A 23,679-nucleotide genomic window follows, 5' to 3' on the forward strand; every position below is an offset into this window, starting at 1 on the left:
CAGGAGAACAAACATCACACACACATGGAATGGCTGCACAGACAGGCTGGAACCAGGCCTTACAGGTGAGGGGATGGAAAAATTCAGGGACAAAAACAGAAGCCAAACAGAACTGAGAAAGAGCTCAAGTAAGGGAAGGTAAACTAGAGCTGGTTGGATAACATACACAGAATGACATTGGAATTATAAACCTGGGGAACTGGAAAAGGCAACAAAACAGTGTAGAAAAGCTGGAGAGAGAGAAAGGAAAACAGAGGAAGGGAAAGAACTGCAAGCTGGAAGAGGTAAGACAGGTCTTAGGGTGAATAACCCTTACAAAGTCTGAATAGAAATAATTCCCTTCCACACATCCCAATTTTTTACCTTTTTTTATTACTGTGTTCTATCTGAAAGGCACCACGAAACCCACCAGCCACAACATGTTTATCTTTCTCTTGAGCTCAGCCCATAGAGGACAGTAACCTAGCACAATGGATCACTGCTATCAAGTGGCAGAGACTCACTTACATACTGAAGGTTTCCCTATCACTGACAGTCACAGCCATGTGGTAAAGAACAGCTGCTTGCTGCAACACTTGATAGGGAACCACCAGATGATGAAGGATGGTCTCAGTAAAAGCAAGTGTTATCCTGGATATACAGATGTTATTCCTGCCTCTGGTACAATTCCTTTGTGCTGGTAGCTAATGTTTAAGCCAAAAAACTTTTCAGATACAAGACTCGTTCTGCACTAATTCCAGGGCACAATTTGTGATTTTGAGTATTTGCTTACCAGCTGCAAATGAAGTCACACAGGCATTTGGAAATCCCATGTATAATAAATCAGTTAAGACGGGCTTCATATTGGGTACTCGATGAGACAGGAATAGACAATCCTTACCTCTCTTCAGCTCAGAATCCTTGTCTTTAAAAATGAGGATATTGCTACTACCAGAATGAATGATTACTCCATATTCAAAGTTGATTTCAGTATTTGAGGAATCAAACTTACATCACTCCTTTTGATAGCTATTCTTCCTATCAACAGCTATCAGGAAAAGGACTATCTACTGCCAATAACAATCCCTCCTTAGCCAGCCTATATATTTCTCCTCATTTTTGAATGCTCTATTAAACACGGAGCCAGGAGAGAGTACACAAAAAAATGAAGAATCAGGGCAAAGTCCCATCCTATGGGGGAGGAACCACCAGAATATGCCACAAGATTCATTTCTTAAAGAGAAAGGTGTAGCTCTAGAAGAGAGGCTATACCCTTCCTGTGGGGACATGAGGCTTACTATAGGCCAAGTGTGTGCTACTGACCACAGCCAGAGTTGCATGAACTTGGGACAGAATGTAGTTTACTGGTGCATAAGGCTGAAATAGTGCATATTCAGCTGAGAGATGGAAACCATTTTCCTGTATCTAATTTCTCATTATGCAAATCTGCTTCATTTCTGATGGGTTCTTTCTAGTTGCTATTGTAGTCTACAAGAAAAACATATGATTAAAGAACATTTCAAGTAATCATACCACTACTGTATCAACACTTACTCTATTTCATTTGTGAAACTGACATCCTCTCTATCTTCACCCTTAAACTTGACCGAAATTTCTAAACAAGAATATGGTAACATCCTGACAAACACTTTGTCTCTTTCAGCATTAAAGAACAGAAAGCTAGCTAAGGTAACTCTGAACAAACAATAACAGCAACAAGCTGGTTCCTCAGCACTCACTCTGGCCACTCCTCTGCTGACAACACTGTGTAGTAGGAGGGGAGGAAATCCAACAGGCATAAAAACAACCAGTCTTGAAACAACTCTTATGTTGGACATAAAACCTGTTTCAAAAGCAACAGAGGGGAGGGAAAGGGTGCAGTTTCCTGGACTCCAGATAGGGATTAAAAAAAATGTGTCTTGGGCATATCAAGACTTGAAAGGCTCCACTGTACAAAACTTCTCACCTCTTTTAGTTGATCAGCACTTCCCCACGATGCCGAGCGCTGATGAGATCTCTTTTCTGCTCCTTCTTCAGCCCAACAGCTAGGTGTCTGGAGAGAAAAAAAATGAAATACGTATTGTACTAAACTCCCCAGGTAAGAATATTTTTGGCACAAATTATTGGTTTAATCTTTCTGCCATGTCGGTGTCCAGGCATCATACATAAAGAATAAATTTCAGAATCTGATATACCACAATAATAGTGTCTATAGTAATAAAAAAAGAATACAAGCAACTCAGTTTAAGGCTTTGTAAACTTGCATTTACAAAGTATGAAGACAATGAACATTATTGAAGAAAACAGCTGCCTGATGATCACAAAAAACCCTTACCTGACTAGTTCCATCTCTGCTTCAGCATCCATTTCTAGTTTTCACTCAGTGAACACTTTAGAAAACCACAAGAATGAAGTACATAAATGCAACCTCAGAGACCAAAAGCCAGTATTAACTTCTCTCACCTGTGTTCCTTAGTCACTGTGCCATATAATCAATTCCTTATTGCTAACTGACTCAGTACACCATTTATTACTTCTGACACTGACCTAAACAGGCAGAAGACCATGCCTTTTCCAGACTTGTCTGCAAGCCCAGAAGGTTGGTAACAATCCTTGGATGCCGGAGCTATAAAATTAAACCCTGACTGAGAAGGGTCTAGAAGCCAGATCTGCACCTCCTGGATTCATTCACCACAAGACTTACAAAATTGTGGGCATTCACCAGTACTTCTAAAGATGATAGTCACTGTCTGTCAGAGTACCAATGAGGACAGTTGAAATCCAGAGTGAGTTTGGGGTATGAACAACATAAAAGGGCTAAAAACACAAATCCGTGAAAACAAGATGTTTTCATCATTTCCCACTGGTACTAGCTGAACCCTTAACAACAATACTGACTGCAAGAAATAAAACCATACCACTGAAAACTATGAGAGGTGGTTTTCAGGGCTACGGGATCATGGCAACACCAGAGGATCATGGCAGACACTTTCCCAGGGGCAGTGGCAGCCCACCCCAGCAGTCAGACAGCATCAGCGATCCACCTCTCCACAGGCATCCGTACTCTTTAGCCTTCATCCCCCTCCACACATGGATGCCTAGGTCCTCCACAGCTTTTCTCTATCGCTTCCTCTCCAGCATCTAGAAATCTCTACAGCACCTGCACATGGAGGTGGCACTTGTCTGGTAAGTAAGGAGGCTTGGCATAGCCTTGGAAAACACCACAACAAGCAACGCCTAGAGCTCCTCATTCTTGCTGCTCAGGGAAGAGGGGCAGAAGCAGCTCCCTGGGGACTGGAGAGTTGAACCCCACGTGCCATTAAGCACTGAATTTTAGTCTCAGGTCATAGGTTGTACCGTTAGGATCACAGGGCTGCTGTGGTATTATATGGCCTACAGCCTGGCACCAGTGCCAATGTTTAATGTGCTAAGTCACGTGCACAGGCCCACGTATCCCGTTGCTCTTTTCTGCCAGCCCTGCACTTTCTGCATCTTCTTCTGTTATTTTTATGCCACCAAGAATATTTCCATCAAGGCTGTGTGGGCGACTAGAAAACAAAATGACAACCATTTTGAAAATCAGCTTTTACTGATCTTTTTCCTGCGTGTTCCCAAGAAAGAAAAAAACAGTCTTTATAAAAAGTTAGGGTTCTGTGTATTGATTATATGACTCTGTAGGTCTAGGGAAGAAGCCATAATGTGGTTATTAAAAAACAAAACAAAACCCAAGAGAAACAAGTTAAAGCAGCTATTTAAAACTACCATAAAAATACATGAGTCACTCAGCCAAGCAATCCACTACTCTTTTCCCTAAAAGCAGAGCCTCAGTGCCACACACATGCTACCTATGTGTACATTTACTTGCTCTGCATTTTAATGAAGCCATGCTCTAAATAATTACTTGTTCTTGCAGATTAGGTGCTTACCACCTTCCTGAAATTTCTCAGTAGAACAGATTTTACTACCTTCTAATGTTTCTTAAAGCGTCACCAGTATTTAAGTGGCTTGAAGATTTCTAAAGCACTAAAGAAGATGGGGGGAAATTATTCCCTTTTTAAAAATCATGGGCTTTCGCAATTTATTTTCAGTTTAAATTATTCTTTTCTGAAAGTATTTTTACTGTATTCTGAGTGCAGATGTAGACATATCCTCATACTACAAAAACAGACAAACTCCAATGCAAAAAGAATTCTTTGAAGTTTATGTTCCAAGAATGCTTTCTGAACACATTACTCCACAGTTTGGTGAACAATTCCAGGACAAAGCAGAAACATCCAGAAAGATGGATGTTACCAGGGATCACTACAAGCTCACAACCCATCAGCTACAGCATAATAAGCAGAACAGAAAAGACACTGAGTACCTAAAGAGTGCAAGTTTCTCAACAAACAAAAAGACTTAAAACAAAAACATATGTAGTGAGAACATGCTAGAATTTTTTTAAGCACAGATATTGATTCAAATAGGAAGGACAAAAACTAATAGCAACAGTGAAAAAATTTCATCAACAACACTGGTGACTGTTACTGAAGAAGTGGGAATGTTTATATTGCAGCCGATTTAATTGGAATTCTGAATAACAAATATATAACATCCATTCACTTAATACTAGATTTTGTACTGCCTCAAATATCCTTTGACACTCTTCCACTCAGATACTGTCCCTTGAGACAAGGATCACACATAGTTGATTTCAATCTCTGGAAAATTGAGTCAAGTCACAACCTTTCAAAATATACATACAAGTATCAGGATACAGGGGGCAGACTGTTTGTGCCCCTCACATCTATTTGCAGAATTGGTTTACACATACTGTATGATGTTCCTAGCGTAGTACTGAACTCAAGCAATGTTGTAGTAATGCTCTATTTATAATCAGGTGGAAAAAAAAGAAAAATAGTTAAAAAATAACATAAGGAGTTGCTAGACTATTATAGCAAGCCAGCCTCTTCTTTAAACTCTATAAATTGCTGCATCTAATACATTGTAACCTACAGTATGTGAAAATAAGTTCTACTTTTGTAACCCCAAAGCCTTATATTCAATCAAAACTTTATATTCAATCAAAAATGGAAAAAATAAAAAACCCTTGTCACATGTAAACAGGAATTCTTTTTTGTAAGCTTAGTTGATAAAGAAGCACCTCATATTTCATTTGAATGTTGCAATTTACATCACAAATAAGATGGGGTTGTATAGAACCCTTGATATGCCACATTTCCTGAAAGTTGTTCTCCCATCTTTATTCACCATTTCTGCGAACTATGTTTATTCATGGAAGCTTCTATTTTATTATAAGCTGCTGTAAAGTGTACTCCCCATGTGTTAAACATCCAAACCAAAACAGAGTAAAAGAAAAAACTCAAAAGAGAATTTGAAGATAAATTTCTGAATCAGAACAGATGAAAGCAAAATTGCTGCACCTCAAGTCAGAAACAAAATAAGAGGTCACGAGTACTGTCTCTTAATCTGGCAATGCTATTTCAGAGCTGAAATAAATTTATTGTATTAATTATGAACTAAGTAGGATTTTTCCTACAAGTTTGTGTGACAAAAATAAGATTTAAAACATTTTAGGACATGAATCTAGAAAGCATTAAGCAATGCACGTTTCAAGTTCAAGAGGATGATCACTTATATTTTGAAACGCAGGGGTTTACGGTCCCAGTCTGTTGACACAATGCTTAAAGCATGTGCACGGGATAGGGTGCACTGAGAACACCACATCTGGTTGCTCTCCTCAGTCCTAACGTAAATCACAATTACCATTGTTCTAACTCATCCAACCTTGCAGAGATTAGCATTTCTTCCAAAGCATTTGGTAATTCTGCCTTGATTTTCCATCCATATCAAGGATATACACCTACATTCTTTCCACTTCATTTAGATCAGAATAACCACATGGAGTACCAACCTACCTAAACCTAAAATAAGACTGAATTACTCTAAATATCTCATTTTATTGCCACCCCCTGGTTTTAATTACTATATCTAGCTTGCATCCCAGATGAACTAGTTTTGGGGGATGCATGCAAAGATTAAGAACACAAGTCTCCGTTCTACAATGGAGTTTTTGAAGAATTTCCGTGCTCAAAAGAAATGTAACAACAGCACTAGAAGATAAAGTCAAATCAGTGTTTACATGTTTCTAAAGCATTCAAATCCAGATATTTACAAGAAAGAGTTCCTAAAGAGTTAGAAATTAAGTCAATTACAGGTGACTCCTCTTAAATATTTGAGAGGTTAAGGAAAAGTCAGAATGATAAATTCATAGCTATGTAACAAGAATCCTTCTCCTTTTTCCCTCCCCCCAAAGTATTTTGTTAAATAACATATGAGAATAATGATAACTGATAAACCAATTAAGAAAAGCTCCATGTAATTCAGCTTCATGGTTTATGTCGCCAATTTTTAACAAACAATCTCTACCCAAAAGAAAACAAAAACTTTATCCAGGTTACTAATGACAGGTAACTAATTACCTTAAAGCCTTGACCTACATGGAAGAAAAAACATTTTAGCCCAGCATTCCAGTTTAACTCTTTAGATTAGAGAGTAGTTCAGTAAAAATTCTGAAACGTGTTTTTCAAACTTTCTTCATTGCTGTTTGCATAATACATAATTGTCATGCAGTATGAAAAAGGCATATCCATGCATCTTGGAATCCAGTTAAAAAAGGGGGAGGAATCACTGAATCGTATACCACTTGGACCTTTGTTATTTTTGTTGTATTATTCAGATTGATTCATTTTAACTGGCAATATATGTTATGACATCAGCATCATATGTTTACAGCATCATATGTTTACCCCTAACCTCCCTTTTTTATTTTTCTAAAAATGTTTTCAATGATTTAACTACTGCCAAATAATTACATTAATAAACTATGACAATTACCCAACTGTTTCTGGGGATTCTGTGGTTAGGCATACCCATTTCAACACAGAATTATTCCTCAAAGGTGGTGGTGGGGAAATTTCTTACATCTATAGCTCAAGGGAGCATTATACAAAGTTGCTCAATCAATGCTCCCAGCCCTGACAGAAGAAACATGGAATGAAGCTATACTGAATTTTAAATAGTTTTAAATGGAAATTTTAACTTAACCAAAAAGGAGAGGGAAGTAGGACAGCAGAAGAATTTGGGAAAGTCATCACAAGGTGTATCAACATGTGCAATAACATTCTACAGCAGTAAATTTATTTGCATTTCTGATTTTTTTAAAGTACTAAAATGGTTTTTTATTTAGTACTATTTATTTATAATAAATAACAGTTAAATATTTGTAATAGTACTAAATAATAGCTGATTATCTAAAAACATACTGCTCCTTGAAGATCAGCTAGTTGTATGCATGTATACATATACACACAAATGTACAGGAATTCTGAGACATTTGTAATTGCATAAATATCACAAATATATTAAGTTGTAGCATATTTTTCCAAAAACAAATACAAACCTCACTCCTCTTCAGTGCTTTCTGTCAAAACACTTGAGGTAGGAGCAATATGAACTATAGTTACTATTCTCCAAAATGCAACTGAAATTAAAACAATAAAATTGTTTCTCTGTTTAAATAAGGTGTTACTGAGAACTCTTTAGAACACTGGCTTAATTTTAGAGAAAGAAGAAATCTTTTATTCATGAGCATATGCAGGTTTAAAGAACTTGCAATAAAACTCATTAATGGTTCATCTAATCACAGTGACGACCAGAATATGACCTTTTTATTATTATTATTTTAACTAGAAAAATTCTAAGGAACTTGGAACAGCCATAATCACCACCTTCACAAAACTGCACAAAATCTGGATTTAAAATTAAGGTTTGATTAGGGAAAATAAGTACCCTTGAAAGAGGAATAATTATTCCACCTACAACATAAGTTATACTGAAAGTTTTGTTCATGGGTTTAGAAGTGAATCAAGAATTTATTCTCCAATGAAATATGCTCATACAAAAAATGGGTTTTATTGATTTTCATTATCTTGTTTTTTATTGATTTTGTTTGTTACCATCTTCCACTCTGCTAAACTACCAAGTGTTGTTATTTTTAGCTGCTGAAAACTATATGAACTCCCTTGAGCTAAAGTGTTACTTAGTCAAGAAACATGAAGCAGTAAAAGTACTTGTGCTGGTACTCACATAGAGAGCAAGGTTTTAATTTATTTTGCCATGCATGCACTATCAACAACTGGGACCTCATCCTTGGTTCTTGAAACTAACCCAAACAAAAACATAACCAAAACTCAGTAATGGTTTATGAGTAAGTTCCATTATAAGCCTTCACATCGAACATTTTACTTATAAAAACCTGGAAGTTGCCAAGCCCATCACAATGCTTGTTACATTTTAACGACACAGGACTGCATGGATATATAAATACACATCTTTCAACCCAACTTGAACTGCTAAATGCTTGGTTTTTTATATATGCATAATTTGAATAAACAGACAGTGAACAATTATTTCCTCATTAGAAGACATCCACACAAATCCAAACTAAGAATAAAGGTGGAGACCTTTATTTGAAATTATCCTTCACCTTTTAATGATTACTATATTGCCTTTCCTCTCTTTTTCATTTGATTATGTTGAAAAGGTAAAACATTGTCCTTTCCTCAGCTTTGTTTCTGAAAGAGGCCAAGGGTGGCAGCCAATAGGTCAAATAACCCAAACACTTACTTTCAGCTCAATGGGAAAGCAATTTTACTGCCAAATGTGCAGAGCTCAAGTATTTATAGAACAAGTTTGTTTCTGTTTTCCGTAACTACTGAAAAGGTTTGTGAATGCTTAAATATTCCAAATATTCCATTCATAACAGTATTTGTAAAGTCTGATATTCTATGAGAGAGGGGTTAAGAAATATAGTATCTATGAAGCATGCCATAGAAAGTCTCCTGAATAGAACTTGAAATTAGTTTAAAAAAATCAGTATGTAGTGAAATGAAGGCACCTTGGAAAAAATCCACAATTAATAGCTTTTCCGGTAAATCCTTCATGACATAGATGATTGCTTATTCTTTGCTAAAATTGGCTGGCTGGTTTCGAAATGAATGAGTAGAATATGAAGATGGCATCTTCTTAAAGGGTCCAATCAGTTTCCTGTAAAACCTAACTTTCTTGGGACAAATTTTACTCGTTTGATTCCCAAATTTGTTACACGGAACTTCTGGATCATACTACAGCTAAGAAATACATACAACTAATAGCTCTCCACATCCTACAAAAGACAATACAAGCTTTAGAGAATTCACAGGCTTTTTTCTTTTCTAAGCTTTCTACCCTTATTTTTCCTCTGTCAGAAGACTTTCTGCACTGCGTTACAGTACACTTCAAAGATGAGCAAAATTATTTATACATTCTAACTTGTGTGAAATTCAGTATTACACAAAAGACTAAAACCTCCCATCATTTTAAAGAGCTGCTGCATTTGCTCTAAGCAGTGTGCCAGAATGGGCAGAATGTCGCAAATTAGTGGAAACAGAAAATTAACCAAAAACTATGTATCTACAGGTAAAGTTACCACAGGAAAAAATCTTTGATATCGAAAAGGTGTCATGTAAATTGCTACAATGTAAGCTTCCATGAAGAAAAATATTCATGGCACAACAGAGTTACAAGCAAAAGTCAGGGTGGCAGAAGTATCTATCGTTTTTCCTTTGCAGGACACCCATGGTAACAAAGGACCAGAATCACAGCACAAGGACTAGACAACTGACGTAATCAGCGCTACAGGGCCTCTAGACTAAAAATACAACCAATGACATTGTTCCTTCTATTTTTCTACTGTAGTTTAGAATACTGAGACTAAGATGACTTACTTCATATACCCTAACAACATTACTGGAAAACCAAGAGCGTGACTTATTTGCTAGGAATGAGGTTTTTCAGAATTACGTGCTTTGTTTTATGGGCTTTTTTTTTTTAACCTGTCTGATGACGATCATCTCTGTGGGCAAATAGCCCAATGTAAGGAGGACTTGGGCAAGCAACAGCATTCACTTTCCCAGTCAAAGAGTGCTAGAGCAATAGGAATGCCACAGCAGCCTACCTGCCAGAGGATCCTACTAAGGACAGAGCCCTCAGGAGGATCCAGGAGTACTGGGACAATCTCAGCAGCCTTCCCTTTGTAGCTGGTGTAAGGCTCTCATTCTGATGACTGGCTTCAAGAAGCAAATCTTCCACAGAGCATTTTTATTCACCCTTCTTGCTACTAAGCAGCAGAAGGAACATCAAAACTGCACTGTATGCAGTCTCTTCTTCAGTTCCATCTAGTGACAAGCTCATCAATTCTTCTCAACAGTAACCTCACTCCCCACCCCTCCCCCCCAACTTTTTAAGACCCATGAATTTATTACAATTTAATAAAATCTTTAGTTTGTCAGCCACTACTATGCTGTATTTAAATAACAGTCAGCACAATTTTGCATATAGCAGCTTCAAAATGACCAGATACAAGTCTGAGATTTAAACCTGTTTATTTAGCCTCAACAGACCAGCCCACAGAGAATGTTTTTAACAAACGCTTTATAAAAGCTTAAAAATATTAACTATCAGTTGCATAACGTTCCTGAACTGACGCTAACTGATTAAGAAAAGACTACTGTACCCTATTTTTAGGGCTTCATATTTATAATAAAGTGAAACCACATTTCTTTGGAATTGAGTGGAGCTAAGATTCCAGATCAGGTGATAAAAGTATTACCAGAAAGACATCAATTATATGAAACATCTGTTGTCGTCTTATGACTTTTACCTGAGTAGATTTATCTTTCATACATGAAGGGTAGTGTACGTGGGGATCACGTGGCCACTGTCCTGTGAGGTAAGGTCCTGTAATTGTGTCCAAAGAAGAAGTTCGCCTTATGGTACCAGAAGTTCTGATTTGCTGGGATTTTGGCCTGTCCACTGTGGAAAACCAGAGCAAAATCAACAAAAAAAAGAGTCAGGCTACATTTGACGTGAAATGTTAAAAGCTAGCTATGACAGACAATGGCTAGAACATATCAGAAATCTTTGTCTAAATACTAAGCTGAAAAGAATGTCATTACATCAAAGCAGATAACATCAGACAACAGAAAAAAATAGAAAAGCTAAAACTTAGCTACAAAATCCAACAATACTCCATGTGTCCATATCTGCAAGGAACAAGGCTACTTATGTGATACATTTTCATCAACAGAGAACATAAAGCAAATTTAAACATGTTGATGAAGCTACTCAGGAAAGCCAGATATTTAGAATAAGAAAGCATAACACTGTATCAATTTAGTTTTATTTATATATTTGAAGTCAGCTTGCTCAGCTTTACAAATACTAAAACAAATCCTGGCAAAAATGATTCTTAAGAGAACACGCATCAAATTTCTTGCTCTCATGTATCTCATTCCATGTTGTTTACAGTATCCCAATACAGGCCTCAGCAAGCTGAAGTGTGTGACTGTGTACGTCTCCCTGACACAGCTCAGGTCAAGGCAGCTGCTGTGTTTGCCTTCGCTCATCACAGTACCTGCAATCTTTGACTCCTCCCTGCGTTTCTCTCCCCATACACCTAGATCATGGAACACTTCTACATGCATTTGGAAAGCAGAAAGGCGGGTGATTCATGAGATCGTTCTTTCCCACATCAGAGTTTATGGCATGCTCTCTGGATCGTCTAGCTTTGTCCTTTAGGCAAAATTACTTCATATATTCATTTTCTAGGCTTTACATAAGCCAGTCTAAGCCCTATATTATAGCTACTGTCTATCTTGCTCACCCCCACTAAAGTAAGTTTGCAAGTGAAATTTTGCAAGTGAAATTACTTTCAAAACAGTCACATGCTATGCCCTGACCTAACCCACCAAAATCCTGTTCACTGCTCAGAACTTGAGAACTGACCTACTAGCATGCTTTTGCAGCCAAACATGGCCGGTGCCTCCAAATGCATCTTCTCTTGGTATATCTTATAGAACTTCTGAATCTCAAAAGGCGGACACCACCAAAGCTTTACGTAGCATTAACATGATGATCAGGGTACAGCCTGCACTAATACAGCATGCTTGGAGTATGATATATGAACTTACACTGCTGAAACACCTTATTAACAACTCATTCTAGGTGATAAACTTTAAATAATGCCATGAATTGAAGTGCAGTGGTGTGTACATATATATTTTGCCTTTGTGTAATGTAATTTTTTTTGATTGCTTTGTTACTTACAAATCAAATCCCTACAGTTTCAAACAGATCTACCCTCATAGGATTCCAATCTTGAAAATTTTGCATTTTAAGAAAAAAACTTTTGAACTACTACAAGTGAAGGAGGCTGAAATCCAAAATAAAGGTGACATTTTAAACATGAAGCCAGCATTTACCTTTGTGCTGAAACACAAAAGTACCTCAAGGGTGCATACCTATAAAGCGTTCTTCCAACCTTCACTGTTAAACTATGGCACTAAGCTACTCCAGATAGTCTGAGTATAGAAAATTCCTCTGAATATCCTGTTCACTAGCAATATATTACACAGCACAAAACTATAAGGAAGTTGCTAAGTACGTAAGCAGTGAGGTATGTTCTTAAAAATAAACAGTAATTCCAAAGCAAGTTAGAGACCATGCAAAGAGAAACTGTCAGGATAAAGTCTGATAATGGTGAAATAAGAAATAACCCAAGTCTACGTTTGCAAGCTACACTTTTAAAAATATTATGAAAAAAGACCACAAGAAAGCAAGCCCAAAACACATGAACAAAACACATGCAACTAGAGTGAACTAAGGTCCGTGTCTTGTTCTACAGCCAGAAGAAAGGCAACAGCAGTCCCAACATTAATAACTCACAGAATTCCACTGCAAGGGGGACAGAAACCACCACCACCAAAAACTACTATGGAAAAATATAAATATAGTAATCTTGGATGTGAACTGCAGGACATTATCAAACCCTAAAGCTAGAAGGAGAGTTCAAGTCGCAGTCTTGTAAGTCCCCATTACTCTTCAGTATTTCTTTGAATCACACAAAATAAACCGAGGACAATTTCTCAACTGCATAAACCAATAAATCAAAGCGACCGCTAATGTAATGCCAATGTTAATGCTGTCTGTTCCTTCCATCTACCTTGAGACAGCATGAGCAGAAGTGTGAACTCAGAGTGCAGTGATGCACTGAGTTAGATATAAAGAAAACTAAAATCTACGCCAAAAAAAGCCATAAATATGCAGTTTTCACCATTAGATGCAGAGTTGGCAGCACATATGGTGCAGAAACAACCACAGGAGAGCCAGGACTGCAGCAGCGTTGTGTTCTAGTCAATAAATGCTTCATCCCTTACCCTTTTATGATTTATATACATCCTTAGACCATAAAAAATAAAGGACAAGGGATCTGCAAGTATGAAGTTTGAAGGAACTTCTACAAATTAGTATTTAACAAACTGTCTTGTACAGGAATAATTTAAAGGTAACTGGATGTAGTGGAGAGCAGGCTTGAACTGGACCACAACACTGCTGGTTCAGATCAGCTTTGAACTGTTGTGGAGCCACAAGCAACTACAGGTTCATTTTAAGTCTGAGTTCTTGCTACTCTGGAGCTACTACAGAACTTTCACTTTTCCCAAGCTTTCATTACCAACTGGATTTTAATGCTACTATCACCAATATTTTTCTCCAGTCCCAACCACTTTCTCCTGATGGAAACCTCATGCTCTGGTTCTCCTGCACAGGAAAAAAAGAAGTGCAGCAAGTACCTTCCAAAATCTGAAGCACTTCAACAATTCCTGAAGTTAGCCAGCAGGCCTTAGCACTGAGAAAAGCACGAGCAATATAAAAAAGTTTCTTAAATTACTCAAGTTTTGGACTGTACCACATCTGACAACACTCAAAGAACATGAATGGATTCTACTGCAGCGGTAAGAAGTCAGAACAACTCTTTTCTTTTTCAGTGATGAGATGCTCCATCTCACAAGGAGCTCAGCTCTACCTCCAGAACAAGTAACCTTGGGAACACAGTACTTAAGAAGCATAACGTTACTTGGAAAAGTTAGCTGTAAGTTACAGAAGCAAGACACATGCTCATAGGAAAACAAAATACTTCACGCATTATTTAAAATACACCACAAGTTTTAATGGTATGTATATAAGGACTATTGCTAGACCTTTCTAGTTATGTTTTTACAGAAAATGACACAAGGGTCCACCTGAATACCACAGCTGGTAAAATTCAGAGTGATCCTACCTCCCAGCAGGAATCAGCTAAAATAAACCGCATGAAATCATGGTTCTGCATGCTGCATCGACAGCCAAAAGAATTCTAGCTATACCACCTAGACTGACTGAAAAAAAAGGTTTCCATTTCTCTGCCAGCAAAATGTAATTCAGTACGACTAGCACATGACAGTTCTTTTGAAAAGGACATAGGGCTCAAATAAAGCCATCTGCTACAGCTCTGAAACGAAGAGATTGCCTCCCCACCCAGCAGAGAGGCAGCTAACCTGCACCTAATCTCACAGCCATGATCACAGTCCATTTTAGCTTAAATAATGTGTTCTGCCATGCACGCAATGAGGCAAGTTACCTGCAGAAGAGGAGCAAGACTGACAGCTAGCATCGGTACCAGGATAAAAAACTGCTTCAGCTAAATCCACCAGAGATCATTTATCAGCATCTTTTCTTCCCTCATCTCCTTCAACAGCTAGCAGACGCAGCTCAAATTTGGCCAAGGCTCTTCCACTCACATCTTTGCATAGATATATCCAGCTCCAAAAGACTAAAATTATCCTAAGAACTTCTCAGATGACAGATTCCTCTCAAGTTGAGAGCAAAAACATGAAATAAAAAATAAAGCTCATTCTTCCCTGAACCTAGCAGTATTAATATCGCCATCTCTTTACCAACATCAGCTAACTGCAACGCTCTTCTACCCAAAGGCTAGGTAACACTCTCACACTAATATCTCAATCTCTTCTTGAAAGCTCATCTGTAACAGATGACTTTACTTAAGACAGCCAAGTCACGACACTATGAAATATCGGTACAGATTTCCACAATACAGGTGAGACAGTTTCATGAGGTGTTGCTTCTCTTCGGTTCAATTACTTGGTACTCTGCAGAACCTTCTGGTTCACCTTCAGAGCTACTACTGAACTGAGACCCAAGCTTGTGTCCCATTGGCAAGAATTTCAGATTTTACCTAGGAAGTCAACACTTCTGAAGAATTTTGTCCAAAAATACTCAAAACATGAGGCCTGCAAGACTCTTGACAGGACTCGCCTGGTGTGACTTGACGGACATCCATCTGCTTAAGACTCCTCTCAAAGGTCCCAAAGGCATAGATCAATTAGTCTGGCTAGGAGATGCAGAGGACTAGAAATAAGTACAAAGAAGAATCAGGTATGTCTGGGACATTTCTACTAGAGACTGCAATAAATTTACAGCAATCTGAAATACCAATGATTCAGAAGTGCCCGTGCAAATCCTTTTTGGATAACGAAGCATGGGGGAACACAGCACAGGAACAGAAGCTGTAATGTAAAGATAGAAAGCTGAATATTAAGGAATGGTGACCCACAGCAACCACTGAGAATGATGGCCCAATGCCTGGGGCCCAGTTACCACAGCAGCAGCTGTTCATGACTACCTAAAAAATTTTTAGACAAAATTCCCCTCTTCTGTTACACCTTCTAGAAGCATGAAAAGGGATACATCTGCTCTTACTTATTTCAGACCACAATTCCTTGAGTACTACTAACAGACTTTCAGATAGAAGAGGAGGAACAGTCTTGCAAGAATCTGTTCAAGGTTGGTTTTTTTTTTAAGCATATATTGATACTATACTGATTCCTGAATTTATATTTGATGGGTTTTTCCCACTCTGATTATGTAGGTAGGAGGAGAAACCAACACACGTTTATTTTCAGAACTTGTCTCTAAGACGCTGTGAAAGAAAAGACTGAATAATGAGGATTTAGAGGCTACTCAGAAAAAAAAATTAATCTTCATTCTCAAGAAGGCTTTTCTCCTGTAACTAGAGCTAAAAATCTCTCAAGGAGATGATTAGTGAGAGATTTGGGGTCCCTAGAAGTTTTACTCCACAGGACAGACCTATTAACTCAAAAGACATTTCCCAGTTGCCACTGACTGACAGACTGGTTTCTGACCCAACCTGCAAACTTGCTGAACTACCGTATTAACAGTCCAGAACAATGGGCATACTGTTTGCCACGTGCTGTTGGTAAAAAATAACCAAAAATAGGATTTCAAACAGCAACTCAAAAAAACACCCTAAATGTGTAAAAATATGAATTTTAAGCTACTGCAGTCTTCCTCCTGTAATAGAACAGCTTAATCTCATCAATAGCTTAAAACAAAGCAAAACAGTATGTTCAAACATTGAAAATACACTAGCATTTTGCTTCTATGAGGATGTAAGAGGCAGTCATTTCAAGTTACTTTCTGATGCATCAGTAAAAATACTGCAATTGCAGCTCCGTAAAATGTCTCTCTGTATTATGTGCACATTGTTTTTTGATTCAGTTTTATCAACTTCGGAAACTATTCTGAAGTTTCTATTTTCAGAAACTGACACAGAAGATGACTAAAAATGAAGGGGGATGACGGTCTGAAGTAACTGCTCAAAATAGACTGATACAATTCACATTGAATTGACCAAAAAAAGCAGGCATAGAACAGCATCGTGATCGAACCAAGGCTCCAACAACCAAATTGGACAACCATAAAGTGGTCCAGAGGTCTCCAACCCCACACTTGTCATCCAAGACAATCTACAAGCTAGAGTGCCCAGGTGATAAAGGAGGCTGCACACAAAAAACAGTAGACACCCACTGTAAGGATCTTCAGAATCAACTATACTGAGTTATCTTTTATAGCCACATAGATTCTGACCAGTCACTGAATCCAACAGGCAGATCGAGGCATTTCCTTTCACCGAGGCTTTATGCATGACTCTGCAAGGACGCACAAGTCCTTCCATACACCTGCACAGCAAGGCACCATGCTCAGAGACTAGAGGAAGAGGCACATATGAATGAACCTGCAGGCACATGAATTTCTTCGGACCTACAGTTGACTTAAAAACTTGGTTGTCTACACGTGTTGAAACATGGTCTCTGCCTCATGTTCCCATTCTACCTAGCGACAGGTCAAGTGAAACATGGCTTACTTGCACCTTTTAGAAGTCAGATTTTGTTCAAAGCAAAACTCCCGTTTAAAATCAACATTATCTTTAGAGATCAAGCATAGAAAGAAAGCTCTAATCTGAGTAAGAAAAGCAAACAAACTATAAGGAAGAAAGTTTCTGCCCTCTAAAGCTAAGTTATTCTTCTAACAAAGATTACAGCTGGCACATATAGGACCTGTATAAAATGACTAAGCATTTAAGATCACAAAAGCCTGCTTTGTTCAACAGATGTAACCTACGTGTTCACAATTCAACAGGACGCTAGAAGGTAGATAAAACGCTAATTTAAAACCTTTCAGATTTTTATGTATTTCAGATTTTCAGAACATATCTTTCTTTGTCAGGTTATCACTTCAAACGTAAACACTACGCAAAGACCTAAACTTACATGATTTTATTAAATTATGCTATTTCAAATATATTCCTACTTTTAAAAAAACTGACTGGAGCTCTGTAGCTAAGCACTTGGGAAACATAAAACCAACCCATTAACTGCTGTACACTTCTGCAAGTAAAGAGAAGATTTTCTTCATTTTAGTTCGTTAATTTAGATCAGTCAAATGATAAATTCATCTGATCTTGAGAAATAAACTAGAAACCAAGAAGTGCACTAAAGCTGTTTTTTCTACTTCCAGCATACTACAAATTAAAACCTTCAACAAAATTGTAAACATATGCAATTAATTCAGTTACTAAAGATATTACCTTTGTCAAATAAACTGGGTGACTGAAGGGATTTTTTTGTTGTTCTAATGATAATAATTTCATAAAATGTTTTAGAAAAGCGAGGCTTTCGCACACCTTTAATTTAATTCCACTTTCCTTCAAAATGGAGCCAGACAATCCTGAATTAACAAAAAAGACTTCAAAAAGTTAGAAGGCACAATTCACCATTTTCACAGTCAAAATTCAGAAAAAACTGCAATCAGCGCATGGCAGGCCATATACACGATGCCACCATTCTGATCATGGGCGAGCAAGGATAAAAAGCATCCCCCTAGCTAGAACTAATTATACTAAACAAAAATAGTATTTTCTTCTGAAAATACTGAAAAATAGAAATGTTAAACTAGATTAGAATTGCTTACTTAGAACACGGAGGACCAAAACTCTACAGTACCTCAGACAATGTCTCAGCAGGTCCCCACACAGCAGGTTGCCCATTCGCACAAGACCTGACCTGCACCCAGCGTTTTTTGCAGTCATTTCATGCTGACAGTCAGGAGTCCCAACATCACTCAAGTCCACCCTTCAATATTTCCAAATGACAAGCTCCCACTTAGAGGAAAAGATACTCTGCTCAAGTGCAACCTCACATCCATGAGCATCCATTTTATACTTTCAAATCTCACATTTTCTGTTATTTCAAATTCCCAAGTTCCTTCAACTCTTGCTGCATAATCTTCCTGCATACTAATTAAACCTCCCGAAATTCATCAAGTTTCATCACCTTAATTTTGAAATTTGCCTACGCAGATAAGATCTACTTCCTGCACAGGAAATTATTTCTCCTACAAAAACTACCAGGTTAGCATGACACAATTTGGAATTCTCATCCTGCATTCAATGTTTCTCACTCACCACTTTCCACTGTCCCTTAGAATTTGCTCCGAGCTTTTACATAAAGCAGAAGTTAGACCGATAGATCTCTACATTTCAGAACTGGTCTTAGCTATTTCCAAATTTTAAGAATACGACCATAACTGCTCTTCTCCAATCTATACTCAAACAGTAACACCTCCGATCCAGAAGACTGCTTTAGAAAATTGAGAGCAAGTGAATTTCTGAGTAGGCTTTTCTGGAATCCTGTAAAAGAAAGCACTTAATTGACTTGATTAAAATCTGTAATCTGCATCTATCCCAGCTGTGGTAATTTCTAAGTCCAGACAATCCTCTCCCTCAGGCTTCCACCTTGTGTCTTCTTGGATTAAAAGTCACCGCCGTCAGTTAAAACTGACTGCCTATACTCCACGTTGGTGAGGACAAAGCAGTGAATAAATATCCATGGTATTTCCTCTGAGATTGTTGCTACTATTCTTTGGAGTCAATTTTGAAACAGTAAGTTCCAATAAGTCAGCCCTGGATCATCCTTAACATTTTTCTTTTTCTTGCTACAGAATGGCCCCAACTACTTTTTCCCCATGCTTTTATTTGCACACTTTAAGACCAAAACCAGAAATATGCAAAGACAAAAGTCTGCTTGGGATTTAACAATTCTCAGCTAAGACTTTTTCGATTGATAATGTGACTTGCTCTTTTTAGTTCATGCTGTTTCCGTCAGACTCTCCTCTAATTCCTAGCAGCCTTTTTGAGATAAATGTGCATGTAATCAGATCATCAGGTTTCACTGATGTTTGAAAGATTCCGATAGTCTATTTTTCATTAAATCAGATTCTTTCCACATTCGTCAGAGCAATCTTGTTTAACCAAATTTATCATACTATTTTCTTCTGAAATCTGAAACTTTACTCTAGCCTTATGTGTCATTTACCTCTTTGTAGGATTTTTTATTTTGCTGGACATGCATATAAATTTGGACAACTTAAGCAGGCCTAGCTGTAGAAAACTAACATCTCAAGCCATCTACTATACACGCAGTGTCAGTACATTCATTTCTTCTGTTCACCCACATTTTGAGTTGTCAGACTCCGTAATTTCTACCTTCCATTTGGTCAAACTAGGTTTCCGCTTTAATTCTTGTGATCAGAAGATCGTTCCACATCCTCCAACTCGATATTAAAGGTAACATACAACTAAATAAAATCATGAGATTCCATAAAACAACCGTAATTACCATAATTACTTCTAAAGAAGGAATTAGCCTGATGTATAAAACAATTTTACAATGAGTTATTTTAAACACCACGTGGACTGCATACTTGAATACACTACTTGGTTTGAAAGTATGAGTTGTTCTGTTTCTACAGTAATGCCCCAAAATTACCTGGATCTTCTGGGTGGACAAGCTCCTAAGATGGGTATTTATCTCCTGTCACTTCACCTATGAAGATTACTGAAGCTTCTTTGTACTGATATTTCTCAAATACACGTACTTTCAAACATGCACGTTGACTTTTTTTTTTTTTAAAGAGCCACTGAGGGTGAAATACTAGAGGAATCAGAGTGTTAGAGAAAGAATGTGTAAGACTATTTTACTACCAACTACCACAATTAAGCAAGGAGCGCTATCAGTTAAGAATAAAAATTTTAAGTCCTTGAACTGAAATTTACTTCAGTGAAAACAACTTCTCCCTTCACCTGGCAGCTGCCCAACTTCTGTGTAAACCTAACTTTTTTTCTGCATTCTTCAGCAGTTAGTTGATATTTTTAGTCACACTGTTCAAAGTCTGTTCCGGGACACTCGGCATAAATATGGGTTTAATTTTTAGTGAACAAGTCAAACTCTCCATCACTTTGAAAAACAGAAAGTTAAGATATCCTACATAACAAACAGACTTTGAATAACATATGACATGCTGGATATGGAGGTATACACGTAACTGCATCGAGCCAACGCTGCACAGCCACTTGGGCCCTCCAGCAAGACTGATCGGCAGCACTCAGCTTCAGCTGACTCTGTGTGAGAACACCAAACTCTTTCAGAGCACAGACCGCACAGGTACCTGCTATGCTCATTAGTGCCTTCCAGTCCTACCGGCCTAATGAGCTCTGCCACCACGCGTGGAAGGCGTGACGCTACGTTAAATACCTACAGATCTTGCAGAGCTCCTCACGGGCTCCTCTACGCTGTACATCTCAGTGGCCTGAGTTCTGGCAATACAGCAAAATTTTAAAGGTTTATCCAGCCACATTTCTGATCTGGCATGGGTTATGAAGTACAGCATTTCATCTAATGAAAGCAACTGTACCACTATCCCTGGAAGCTGTGCGTTCACAGACTTGGACATTTATATCTACATTGACACAAGCTACTCCCAAACATACGACGTCTGACTACATGTCACGCTTGGAGAAAACGGGGGTTTGGATTTACGGGTGGATTTCTGCAGACTAGCGTTAACAGCTAGTAGCCAAGTATTTAACAACCAGAATTTGTTTTCTAGTAAGAACACGTTATTTCCAAATCAGTTTGGCTTCCGAATGCTGACAGAGGTTAACAGAAATCAGAGTTTTGAATTTTTGGTACCGCAGCCTAAACACCTACATTAAAATGTTTAGGCTTGTCTAATCAAAAAGCCTTTAAAAAAACTTGTGTATGCAGCTAGCCAAACTTCACAAGGTATTTATACCAGAACAGGCGCTATACACCAAAACACCAGAGATTAAAAAGCACATGATATAATGATACCCATTTTGTCATACAAGCACTCCACTTGTTCTATGCAACTGCACGTGAGCTATCTGTCCTCAGCAGGAGCATGGTGTACTCCAGGCATCCCAAACATCACATGACAAATAAAGCCCACACTGGACTTTCTTACCACTTGGAATACCACCAAGTGCTATAACCACGTTATCAGGAAGGCTTTGTGTTCACCTGCAGAAGAACTGTGCGGCTGCACACAGCTTGGTAGAGTCAAACCATCCTGGTCGTTATTACCCTGAAAACACCTTGGTACATTGTTCACATGCTAAGGCAGAAATAATTATTTCAGAACCAAGTGGTTACTATGACTGAAAACATATCCAGAAGACAGATTTATACTTACAAAAAAGAGAAATTTGTAAGTTTCTATAGTTGGAGAAATGAGTTTCAAGTTCATAGTGTGAACACCAATGAACTTGCAATGATCAGTCAAGCCAGTCAGACTTGAGTATTAATTCTTAAATTTCAGAAATGTGTCTACGATTATAATCTCCTTGCTCAATGCCTGGTGTGAGAATGTGGAAAGAAGATGAAGCTAACATTGTTCAGACACATTACTTACACAGTTCAAGGAACAGAACAGCTGAAGTACAGTCTAAAGTGAAATCATGATGCAAGACAGAGTGAGAAGAGGATAGTTTACAGTAGGTTTTAGATAATTAGAAAGCTGCGACAATTGCTATCATACCGTTCTTAGTTACCACTTTTCTGAGCAAAATACAAGACGTTCTTCCTAGAGGGGAAATAAAGCGTGTAGTTTGGGTAAAACTAGTTTCAGGTTGTGCAAAACAAATTGCACATAAAAACCTGTGCTGTTAATCACTCATTTGTGCTTGATTCAGAGAATAAAATCCATTTTAAATAGCAACTCCTCAATTTAACAATAATAGCAGTGACAGTTAAACCCTTATAAACAACTGTGTCATCGTTTATTGTTAGGGCATATGCAACACTAAATAAGATCTAACCAATACAGCATTTAGATAAAAATCTGGCATTAAAGTTTCAAAACTCAAAGTCGTAACATTTTATGACCTACTGGGAAGCGTCTATTGTCTCCAAAGTAGCAATATCTCATACAGAAAGCTACTTAAGAGATCTACTACCACAAAAAATGAAAACTTTCCATCACAACTGTCCTACATTGACCCAAGACAAGCAGGTTCAGTTAATCCCTATTTACAAATCATCTGCGCAGAAAACAGCTATTGCTTGAGACAAGACACCCACACCTACTTTTTTTCCGACCAGAGAAAGCTAATCTGGTTTTAGTGACATGATAGTTAGTATTTTGGTAGGACTAATGGCTAATAAGAAGCAGTGCTGATACCAAAGCAGACGTGAAGGTGAAGGAGAGAAATGCACAGAACTGGACCAAGGCTGTACTGCAAGGCCAGAGACTGTGCCGAGGGCACTGCCCAGCACGGCCCCGCAGGGTTTCCTTCCCTGAGACAGGCTTCCAGTAGCCAGATGCCCTCTTCTGTCTTACCCAGGGCAGCAGTCTGAGCAGAGTCACCACTTGTCACTGGGAACACAGAAAGGAACAGCCCTGGTTCCAAGGCCGTATTCACACAGCTGGGAGAGATGGAAAGAGTTCCCAAGAGAACACGTATTTCCATTTCGACCATGGGTGAGAGTACTTCCATGGATGGCATCCCACCTACAGAGCTGGAGAAACTAACTCGCTACTCAAAAGGATTAATATTACACACTATCATGACACTTCATGTGATGCCTGTACTGCAGAAGTCTCACACTGTGATCCCTTTCAGTATCTGTCAGTCATTTTCAAGCTTCGGGATTTAATTTCTGATTCAAAAATAGTCATAACACAAATCATTGGTTGTGAGCTTCAGAGTTAAATCAGGAAGGAAAAAAATAAAGCACAGCTAAGGAATAATTTTTTGGAAGAATGGATCTTGAAACGTATAAGGGATTGTTAAGTAAAAACACTCATGTTCCTCCACTGCAGTCTCATTCTCTTCGTTTTGCAATCGTCCACACCTTGACAATGGTGACACAAAGGAAAAGGGGATAATCTTCGGCTGACAAGTTGCTGGGGATATATCCCTTCTAATGATGAGATACAAATATTAGTTTACTTGCCTAAAAATGCCTTAGGCCGTTGTTTAGGCACTACAGGTTTACACAGGAGACAGAGCTGAAAGCAAAAGAACTCAACGTATTTAAATAT

The 23,679-nt window shown here is 38.1% G+C and overlaps 1 protein-coding gene across 4 annotated transcripts in view; it reads right to left on the reverse strand.

Annotated features, from left to right (window-relative positions):
• Nucleotides 1-23,679, reverse strand: part of GLCCI1 (glucocorticoid induced 1) — a gene marked incomplete at its 5' end in the record, with an annotated part of 55,600 nt that overhangs the window by 26,145 nt on the left and 5,776 nt on the right. For all 4 annotated transcript variants that reach the window (XM_083825154.1, XM_083825153.1, XM_083825156.1 and 1 more), the window contains 2 exons: nt 1,946-2,032; nt 10,742-10,893. In XM_083825154.1, the coding sequence (XP_083681280.1) occupies nt 1,946-2,032; nt 10,742-10,893 (239 nt within the window). The remainder of the gene's footprint in view (nt 1-1,945; nt 2,033-10,741; nt 10,894-23,679) is intronic.

Source organism: Anser anser (assembly GCF_964211835.1).
Source record: "Anser anser genome assembly, chromosome: 2".
NCBI classification, from domain to species: Eukaryota; Metazoa; Chordata; class Aves; order Anseriformes; family Anatidae; genus Anser; species Anser anser.